General features: G+C 32.2%; 1 protein-coding gene across 1 annotated transcript; it reads left to right on the top strand.

Moving 5' to 3' along the window:
• The first annotated feature begins 641 nt into the window (after window positions 1–641).
• On the top strand, window positions 642–10,761 carry LOC149895605 (ran GTPase-activating protein-like). The gene is made up of 12 exons (XM_090118704.1): window positions 642–845; window positions 1,161–1,348; window positions 1,935–2,069; window positions 3,554–3,706; window positions 4,239–4,408; window positions 5,207–5,309; window positions 5,794–5,905; window positions 6,680–6,775; window positions 7,288–7,416; window positions 8,909–9,018; window positions 9,868–10,053; window positions 10,563–10,761. The coding sequence occupies exons 1-12, from the start codon at window positions 734–736 to the stop codon at window positions 10,752–10,754; spliced, it is 1,686 nt and encodes a 561-aa protein (XP_089974830.1). The 5' UTR covers window positions 642–733; the 3' UTR covers window positions 10,755–10,761.
• Window positions 10,762–11,711: the final 950 nt, after the last annotated feature.

Below are 11,711 nucleotides of genomic sequence, written 5' to 3' on the forward strand. Positions count from 1 at the left end.
GGAAAGGAAAAATATTATATGCATGTTCACCTTTATTATTTGCACAAATGTGTTTATTTAGGAAATAGAAGGGAAATAGACCCCGTTTTCCAATTACAGCACTAGAGCGCATTATGCGGCATAATGCTTAACGTTGAATGTTCCAACTACAGCAACGCTTCGCACAATCGAGCACTAGAAAAAGTAATGCGCGTGAATTGATGCGTGCAATCGATTTATCGTTAGTAATTATTAATTGTTGGAAAAAAATTTAAAGCTTTCGTTTCATTGTAGTTTTTTCGAAATAATCAAAGTTAATTCAAATTGTGTTAAAATATAAATATAAACATGGATGAATGTACAAACATTGAAAAAAATGTTAATGAAATAATCAAAATCCAAATTACTTAAAATAACCGTAAATATTTATCAACCAATTATTATGTATACCACTTTATTTACACATTAATGAGGTTATTGCTAACTCTGTGAAATTTTTATTTCAACACTGAACTTAGCGCAACCTGCTGGTGCGTTTCACGCATAATTCGGCATTGTGCGGCACTGAGTCGCATTATGCTCTGTAATTGGAAAACAGCCAGAGATTTTCTGAACGTGTCTTAACCTTGTCACACTGACAAACTTCATATTTTAACTGACATACAAGTGAAGTTTAAAAAAATCCGTTGTGTTTTTATTGTTATCGTGTTTTTTACGCATTTTACGTATATTAATTATTATTTTAAGTGCAAAAATGGCTTCTTTTGATTTAAACGCAATAAGTTCAGCATTAAATGACCCAGGAAGAACCGTGAGCGGTGTAGATTTTTCTGGAAGATCGCTAAAATTGGACACCGAGCAAGATGGTTTGTAGCTTTCTTCTTGTTATTTGTTTGCAAATTAGGTTTAGAAACGTTTACAGCTTTATATGTTAAAATATATTCATATTATTTAATGCAGTCTATAAATTATTGGCGGGAAGCTTTATTATTTGTTACATAACCTCAAATTCATGGGCATCCAAACATTTTTTTTGTACGAAATACAAAATGTCATGGTATTATTTAATATTTACTGTTTGTTGCGATTATTGTTATTTTTATTTGATAGTATTGGTTTAAGCTATGACTTAACTACATTTATAGTACAAATTTAACAAACTTTGCTTTTTATACGTTCAGCGAAACCGATCATCGACGCAATCAACGCTTGTCCCAATCTCCAATACCTAACACTTACGGGTAACACGCTTGGTGTCGCCGCTGCGAAGGCGATCGCTAAAGCTCTAGAGAATCACCCAGAATTGAAGACGGCGAGATTCTCAGATATGTTCACGGGGAGAATGAAGACAGAGATACCGCCAGCGTTGGTGAGTTTTATGTTATGTGTAATTTTTGTTTTATCGAATGTGTTGATCTCAGAAACTACAAAAAATTACTCAACCTGTTTAGTGTTTGATATCTTTTATTAACTTATTAACAAAGGTTATCAATGGTAACATAAGTGTTATACAATTACAGTTTATATAATTTATATGCACAATAATTAAATATGATTGAAATTGGATAAATCTTCAAATTTTTATTGATATGAAAAGCTTTAACATTTGCGTCATTTTTAAATTATTATATAACATTTCAGAGTCTCTGTGCACTAAATAATATTAACTGTACATTTATAAACCAGGTAGTAATTTTTTTCGAAAAAATCGCATTTTTTTTGTCAATTTTACATTATTTGAAAATATTTATAAATTATGCGCAATTATAAATACTATAATAATAACTTATTTTAAATCTTTTAGTCGTTTGATTGAAAGTCTCTACTCGTTAGACATAATATGTCTAAACACTAACAAACTTTTGCCTTTAAACATTTGAGTTACAGGATAAATAAATACATTTTTAAACCTTCGCATTTATAATATAACCAAACTGAATATACATTTATTCCAGTCAGCTCTAGGCGACGGTATGATACAAGCAGGCGCTCGGCTCATATCACTAGATCTAAGTGACAACGCATTTGGGCCTATTGGTGTGGAAGGGTTAGCGAAGCTATTGCAGAGTGACGTGTGTTCGCAACTACAGGTATGTTTTATTGACGTGACAACGTCTTATAACTCGATAGAGCCGGCTGCACGCACGAAAAAATATGACTCATGCGGCGTTACTTCGCTCTGAGGCGTTCCATGTAAGGCTTGAAGTGCAAGCGAGAGCGCGGAACGAGCGACAAAGAAGCATAATCGGACGTTCACGTTCAACTAGTCACGTCACGTTCAACTATCGTCAGTAAACCGGCTTTACAGAAAACTTTTTTTTTAAAATTTTTTTTAACTATATTTCCGCCCGCGGCTTTACCCATTTTGTCTAACAGATATTTATACCGAGATCTTTAATTGAATGAATTAATTAATGAAGGAATAAATTAATGTGTGAATGAATGAACTATTAAATAAATGGCTGAACGAAACAAATGAATGAATGAATAATGTACAATACTGTACTGTACTGAATAAAAATACAAGAAATCATTTACACATAATAATTTTCCATACTTTCAAGAGTTACAACTAAACAACAACAGTTTAGGTATAACCGGAGGTCACTTATTGGCCAAAGCCCTATCAGACGGTCCAAAGATATTTATAGAACAATCTATGAATGAATGAATAAGTGGTTTAACCAATTAATAAATGGCTGAATGACACATGAATGAATGATGTACAATATAAAAAATGACTATAACAAGTTGTTTTACATATTATTAATTTAATTTCCATATTTTCAGGAATTACGACTAAACAACAACAGTTTAGGTATAACATAATTCATAATTCATAATTCTTTATTTAGGTTAAACATGGTATTTTTAGATGTTACATTTTTACTTATAGTAGGTACAACATGTTTAGCCGTCATTAAAAAACAGCATGCAAATTTTATAATTTTATATAAAACAATGGGTCCAATTAAATTATCAAATGTTAATTACAAAATTATTACTTATATCATATAAATTAGCTTGTCAATTATAATGTTATTTCTCGTCATCAAAAAATTCTTTAATACTGTAGAAGGACCGATTAGTTAGCCATTCTCCTAATGCTTTTTTACATAATTTGCCATTATTATTTTTAAATTTATTAGGTACGTGATTATAAATTTTAATACACATAAAAATACAATTTTTATTATACAACTTTAGTCGAGGATTTTCATCTAAAGTAAGTTTATTAGGATCCCTACGACTACGATCATTTATATAAGAAGCCTTTTTGAAAAGATGCAGATTTTTTGATACAAACATACAAACATCGTAAATGTAGAGTGACGGAAGCGGCAATAGCCCAAGTTTTTTAAACAGGCGGACGGTTATTGGCCAAAGCCCTATCAGCTAGTCCAAAGGAATTAAAGATATTCATAGCTGGATCTTTGAATAAATGAATGCGTGAATAAATAATTGAATGAATGAATGAACGACGTGAATGAAGAAATGAACGAATTAAACATACTATATATAAAAAATGGACTACAATAAATTGTTCTAAATATTATTTTTTCCATACTTTCAGGAATTACGACTAAACAATAATGGTTTAGGTATAACAGGCGGACGGTTATTGGCCAAAGCCCTATCAGCTAGTCCAAAGAAATTAAAGATATTCATAGCTGGTAGAAATAGATTGGAGAATGATGGGGCTACTGCGTTGGCTGGTGTATTTCAGGTAATGGTTTTATAATTTTTTGTCTTTAATTATGTTATGTAGACATTAGACATACATTATTATTTGGTACTAGCTGTGCTCCGCGGTTTTACCCGCAGTGCTCCGCTCCTTTTGGTCTTAGTGAGATGATTTATAGCCTATAGCATTCCTCGATAAATGGGCTATCGAACACCGAACGAATTTTTCAATTCAGACCAGTAGTTCCCGAGATTAGCGCGTTCAAACAAACAAACTCTTCAGCTTTATAATATTAGTATGGATGTATACAGAAATTAAATTTTAACAAAATTAAACCCTCTTTTTTTACACGCTTTATACATATTAGCTTCACCTGTATGTTTGTTTGTTTGTAACCGACTTCTTTGGGCGCGATTTTGACCCACTTTAAACGGCCAGATTTCTTTCAAACTTTGTAGATTTATTGAGGACCGATGACAATACACTAATTTGATAAAATTTTCTATTTATTAGTTCGGTTTTCTATAAAAAGCGTGTTTTTTAGTTTTTTTAAACTATTATTATTTTCTTTCAGAACATGGGAACGCTAGAAGAGATAGCTATGCCTCAAAACGGTATATACCACGTGGGTATAGCTGCCCTATCGGAAGCATTTAAACAGAACCCGGGACTTTCTTGTTTGAATCTAAACGATAATACCATTGGACCGAAGGGTGCTGCGGCGATTGCTATGGCGCTGCCTAAGTGAGTCAAATTATAGTAAAATTAATTTAGTTAAAATACACTAAATATCCAGGTTAGATTAAACTACTAATATCATTGTATTGTCATCAACCAGTTGTATACAAATATACAGGTGAAAATAATAAAATCGTGTCAAAATCATAAAAATATGCAAATTTGGTAAGATATAAAATCTATTGTCTGGCGATAAAATAGCAATGGTTATAAATATACATAGATATGAAAACAAAATAGTTAATTATGTGTTAAATGTAATTTCATAGAATACGATAATACAGCATTTCACTCATAGAAATAAAGAAAGAAACCCTTTATTCCAACATATAAACGATATTATATACATAGATACCTTTAGTTTTAATAAATTATCGAGAATGCTCGATCATTTTTTATTATATCTAGAAATCGGAAAAAACAGTAAAGGTTTAAACATACTCATGGTTATATTAATTTTAAAACCATAATATACGATTTTATACATTTTTAACCGACTTCAAAAAAAGGAGGAGGTTATCAATTCGGCCGGTATGTTTTTTTTTATGTATTACCGATTACTCCGAGGTTTCTGAACCGATTTACGTGATTCTTTTTTTGTTCGATGCGGGATGGTGTCGAATTGGTCCCTTAAAAATTTTATTCGGATAGGCCCAGTAGTTTTTATTTTATGAGCATTTCTGTCTGTATTTGTAAATGTTGCAAGTGCAAGTTTGAAGTCGGTTGTTTTTAACGCAGTTATCACTTGTTAATACATCAATCTCCAAACAAAATTAAAGTACTATTTACGCAATTTGTTCACAGATTGAAGAATTTGAAATCAATCAATTTTGGAGATTGTTTATTGAAGAGCAAAGGCGCTAGCGCACTCGCTAAGGGATTGAAGGAACATTGTGTACAACTAGAGGTTAGTATTTACATAAAACATACTAGCGGTCCGCCCCGGCTTCGCCCGTGGTACACGTTTACGTTTTCTCTCCATAAGAACCATCCTCGTACTTCAAGGAATATTATAAAAAAAAGAATAACCGAAATCGGTTCAGCCGTTCTCGAGTTTTGCGCTTACCAACACGAAATATTTAATATTTAATATTGGCGAGCTATTGCCACAGTGTCGAACTATAAGCGAACAAATATCTAATCCATTTAATATTATAAATGCGAAAGTAACTCTGTCTGTCTGTCTGTTACTCAATCACGCCTTAACTACTGAACCAATTTGCATGAAATTTGGTATAGAGATATTTTGATACTCGAGAAAGGACATAGGCTACCTTTTATTGCGAAATATGTACCACGGGCGAAGCCGGGGCGGACCACTAGTAGCTAATAATATTTAAATGATTCCTATAAATTTATAATAATTCTAATATAAATATATCTATTTTCAGTCACTAGACATCAGTCACAACGAAATAGGTAGCAACGCTTGTATGGAAGTTGTCGAAGCGTTGGGCTCTCTGCCCGATTGTACTGAACGCTTGAGCAGAGTGGTGTTGGCCGGTGAGTATCTATACTAATATTATAAAGAGTTTGTTTGTTTGAACGCGATTTTCTCAGGAACTACGGTCGTATTTAAAAAATTTTGGTGTTATATAGCCCATTTATCGAGGAAGGCTATAGGCCTATATATTACACGTTAAGAGCAACAGGAGGGGAGGACTGCGGGTATAACCGCGAAGCACAGCTAGTAATAAATAAATATATATAAAACTGGCTGTGCCCCGCGGTTTCACCCGCATTGCTCTGCTCCTGTTGTTCTTAGTGTGATGATATAAATGGGATTAATTCCTCGATAAATGGGACAGAAAAAGCAAATTTGTTTTATATTTGTATTTCTTGTATTAATTTATCTCAAATATTATAAAGCTGAAGAGTTTGTTTGTTTGAACGCACTAATCTCAGGAACTACGGTCCGATTTAAAAAAATCTTTCAGTGTTAGATAGCCCATTTATCGAGGAAGGCTATAGGCTATATAGCATCACGCTAAGACCAACAGGAGCGGAGCAATACGGGTGAAACCGCGCGGCACAGCTAGTTATAAATAATATAATAATAAAAAAAGACGTGTTGCACTGGGGGAGTGCCGGCAGAAGTGAAAACTTGATTATTAACGTTGAGCATGTTTGATATTTTGGAACGTTGAGCATGTTTGGTCTTACGCTTTTTCGATCAACCCACGTGTCCTGACGCGAGTTTAAGATTTTATACCCATTACAGAAAAAGTGCTCAACGCCGCTAAAGAAGTTTTCACTTCAAAAACATTTAATTCACAGGTAACAGTCTAGGCGGTGCTGCGAATAAGAAAACTATAAGGGACAAACTGGGTCCGTCTGCTGAGTTGAGTGATGGTGAGGGAAGCGAGGAGGAATGTGAGTTTGTTTGTTTTATTTATTTATTTATTTATTTAGGACAACTTACAAAACAGACACCATTAAATGATAACAGATAAAAAAGATACAAATAGATAGCCGAGTGTTGTTTTAATTACAAGTTGCCACGGCTTGTTAATCGACAATAAAAAAATATACGATTTATTATATAAAATGAATATTTTGATTTTTAACATAGTCATTTTATGTAATAATATATTAACTAGCGCTTCGCCCCGGCGTCGCCTGTAGTACATGTTTACGTTTTCTCCCATAAGAACCATCAATTAACGAAATCGGTTCAGCCGTTCTCGAGTTATGCGCTTACCAACACATTTTGCGATCCGATTTTTATATTATAGATAACAGAGGGTATTTGGGAAAAAAGTGAATGGTTCAACGATTATCGATTGTAATAATGTGACAAAATATCTATGAGTTTTTCTTTTACACAGCATATCCACTTTCACCTAAAATACATACATATTTATTATTATTTATTTCCCTTACAGATGTATCGGACTCAGATTCCGAAGAATCAGATGAATCTGAGGACAATTCTGAAGACAGTGCGACAGAGGACGCACAGCACATGGATACAGTTAGTGATATAGTACGAGATGTTATACTGGACGATTCTGGTAATTATTTAGAATAGAAACATTTTTTCTTAAAAAAATAGTAGTAGATATTATAATAAATTTGGTCTAGGTACTAAAAATATAATACATCAGCCGTCTTATTACAAAAATATAATGCATCACCTGTCTTATTACAAGAATATAATACACCAGCTGTCTTATTACAAAAATATAATGCATCAGCTGTCTTATTACAAAATTATAATGCATCAGCCGTCTAATTACAAAAATATAATGCATTAGCTGTCTTATTACAAAATTATAATGCATCAGCTGTCTTAATACAAAATTATAATGCATCAGCTGTCTTATTACAAAAATATAATGCATCAGCTGTCTTATTACAAAATTATAATGCATCAGCCGTCCAATTACAAAAATATAATGCATTAGCTGTCTTATTACAAAATTATAATGCATCAGCTGTCTTATTACAAAAATATAATGCATCAGCTGTCTTATTACAAAATTAAAATGCATCAGCCGTCTTATTACAAAAATAGAATGCATCAGCCGTCTTATTACAAAAATAGAATGCATCAGCCGTCTTATTACTAAATTATAATGCATCACCTGTCTTATTACTAGAATATAATACACCAGCTGTCTTATTACAAAATTATAATGCATCAGCCGTCTAATTACAAAAATATAATGCATTAGCTGTCTTATTACAAAATTATAATGCATCAGCTGTCGTATTACAAAAATATAATGCATTAGCTGTCTTATTACAAAATTATAATGCATCAGCTGTCTTATTACAAAAATATAATACATCAGCTGTCTTATTACAAAAATAGAATGCATCAGCCGTCTTATTACTAAATTATAATGCATCAGCTGTCTTATTACAAGAATATAATACATCAGCCGTCTTATTATAAAATCTTAAATCTTAATTGTCTACATGGTTTAATGTTAAAACATGTTTTGTAAATGGTTTTTGAAATCGGTCCAGTAGTTTCTGAGATAAGCGCGATCAAACAAACTCAACAGTTTTATATTTTAAGTATTTATAAAATAGGTGAATTTGTTATTTGTGTTTGAAAAATTTTTTTTCGGAAGGTACTGAAGTGACAGGAGAAAAGATCACAAATTAAAATATATATTTATATGTAGTAGAAAACATACATATAGATAGCTATACAGGGTGTAATCGTTAAGTGTGCACACAGCACACGCGATTATTCCGTAATTATTGCAGATATCAAAAAACTTTAAATTGATATCGAAAGTACTTAACCTAATGAGTAAAATGGTAAGTTTTAAAAAATAAAAGAGCTTTCGATGTAAAATTTTTGGATATTTCCCGTTTTACTTTTAAAAAGTTATAATTGTCATTTTACTCATTAGGCTTTCGATATCAGTTTAAAGTTTTTTGATATCTGCAATAGTTACGGAATAATCGTCTGTGCACACTTAACGATTACACCCTGTATAGTTATAACATTTTCTATTGGACAGTGCATTAATTAATTGTTTTTTTCAGGTGTAGAAGAAGTTGAATCAGATGTGGGTAGATTCATAAAAGAACCAACACTGGAAAACCTACACAAGTTAGGACCAGACGCGGCCAAACTTATTGATGTGCATTTTCAGGTATTCATATTTTATTAACTACCCGCATTGCTCCGCTCCTGTTGGTCTTAGCGTGATGATATATAGCCTATAGCCTTCCTCGATAAATGGGCTATCTAACACGGAAATATTTTTTCTAATCGGGCTAGTAGTTGAGATTAGCGCGTTCAAACAAACAAACTCTTCATCTTTATAATATTAAGTATAGATAAATGATTGACGAATTTTACTCTCGACGCCCTTAAAAAAAATTTTACTTCAATAAAAAAATATCTATATGCGAAAATGTGTTTGTTTATTTATCTTTGCAACGGACAGAAGTAACGATATCTTATGATCTTTGCGTCTTGTAATAGTTAAGAGGCAAGAGGCTTCTTTTTACAACAGTAAAACATCTATTCCAACGGAATTTTTGAAGCTAAAAAAAATGCACGTAAGAAGTAAAACTTCTTTATGACCTTATTAATTAAAAAAAAAATAATTTACTATATGCAACTTTACAGAAATACGTCGAATCACGCGTGGTAGGGATAAGAAAAAGATGGCGCGTAACGGAAAAATGTCAAGCGTAACGAAAAAATGTTACACTAATTTTTTTTCCAACCCCGATAAAGAAGTTTTACTTCAAATATTCTTATACTAGCTTTCCGCCCGCGGCTTCGCCCGCGTTTTCAAAGAAAAACCCGTTCCCGTAGGATTTCCGGGATAAAACCTATCCTATGTCCTTTCTCGGGTATCAAAATATCTCTATACCAAATTTCATGCAAATTGGTTCAGTAGTAAGGTGTGATTGAGTAACGACAGAGTTACTTTCGCATTTATAATATTAGTATGGATTATCTTTAATTTAATAATATAAAAATTTTTCAGTCTATCCACGACCAAGAGAGCCTAATACAAGCGTACGTTGAAGCCCTATGTTGTGTATCTGGTTTATCCAAAGAGAGTCCCACAGCAGCACGAGTTGCAAGGGATCTGTGTCCTATGTTGATAGCGCGGGCTAAACAGCAGTGGTTGTTAGCGAACACTGTTCTGGCAGCTTTACAACTTATTAAGGTAAGAAAAATGCGGAAAAACGACTAAAAACACGACAAAAGGGGAAAAAAATCGTAAAAAAATGACAAAATATGGTGGAAAATTGGCTCAAAATACAGAAAAACGTGGGGAAAATTCGTTAAAAATGGGGAAAACCTAAATTAAAAAGTAAAAAATAAATTGATTTTATTCGACCACTTATACAGCTAATGTATGAAAATTCATTTTTCAGAAAACAGTAAAAATAACATTTTCTTTCAATTATTTTACTAGTTGTTCCTCGTCTAACTGCTTACATAAATCTATAACGGCCTTACTAATAAAAAGTCAAACAATGGATAAATTTCTACCATTTTCTACCATTGCTGTCCTGCTCTTGCTCACATGAATCATAAAAACAAGACAGGTTATTGCAATAACTAATCCATTGTAAAGCGAATGGGTAACATTTTATTAGTAAGACCGTAAAGCAAGATCTTTCAGAAAACACAAAAAAAAACTATTTATTCAATGTAATTTTCTTTTTACAGTCAGAAAACAAAAACTACAAAATACGATGGAGCGTGCCCCCTTGTTACAGCATCATCGCATCACAAATAGACGCTACATACTTTCCCGCGGCTTTGCGTGACACATTACGGTTCTTTATAAGTAGCAAATTGGAAGTTTTGGCGCCAGAAGTTAGAGCGGCTGTGGAAATGTACCCTAATTTGTATACTTGAATAAAATGTTAAGAATATTTTGTGTTTTATTTATTAGCCCTTTGAGTTTGTGTTTGGTAATTTTTTATCTGGAATCGCTATAGTACGTTAGGGTTCGAATCCCGCATATCGATTTTTTGGATTCTCAAAAAAAATTTACAAAATGATAAACATTTGAATGTTTTAATTAAAGTTCTTAATTCTTATCCTATTACAAGTTATGGTAATTCAATAAACTAAAAATCGTTAAAATCCGTATTACTACGGTGTATATGTCGATAGTCGCAGTCAAATTGAATTATTTTGCCGTTTACAAATGCTCGGCATTTTGTAAAATACTGAGGATTTACTTTTTCCAAAATTCTACAAAAAAACGGTCGCGAGCCGACGGAGCCCCACTTGTGTGTAGTTTTAAAAACACGAACCTAACCTAACACTAGAAAAATTTCTGATTACGAATTCTCGACATATTACAAAATGCCGAGCTTTTGTAAACGGCGAAATAATACAAATTGCCTGCGACATATTATACATATAACATGATTTCCTTTTGTCTATATAGATTTTTAATCAAAGTTTTGTTAATACTTTGTTATTTTACCTTCATAAAAAGTGAAAGTTCTTTAAATCTTAAGATATAATATAAATTGTATATAAATAAAGAAATCTTGACAATGTGTAATATTACCTACTTTTTGGGGTTCTGTTTCACGAATATATCGATCAAGAAATCGATAATAATATTATATCGATATTATATCTTTTTTATGTCATGTTATGCTTTTGCTGAACGCATCTGTAATAAATTGACAGTTTGACTTTGACACTTGATCATTGATGAATAATATCGTAGAGTGAGAATGAATTTATTACAGATGCGTTCAGCAAAAGCATAACATGACATAAAAAAGATATAATATCGATATAATATTATTATCGATTTCTTGATCGATATATTCGTGAAACAGAACCCCAAAA

This window comes from Colias eurytheme, chromosome 31 (assembly GCF_061535395.1).
Source record: "Colias eurytheme isolate Ceu_HAF_F1 chromosome 31, ilColEury1 Martin Lab GWU primary, whole genome shotgun sequence".
NCBI classification, from domain to species: domain Eukaryota; kingdom Metazoa; phylum Arthropoda; class Insecta; order Lepidoptera; family Pieridae; genus Colias; species Colias eurytheme.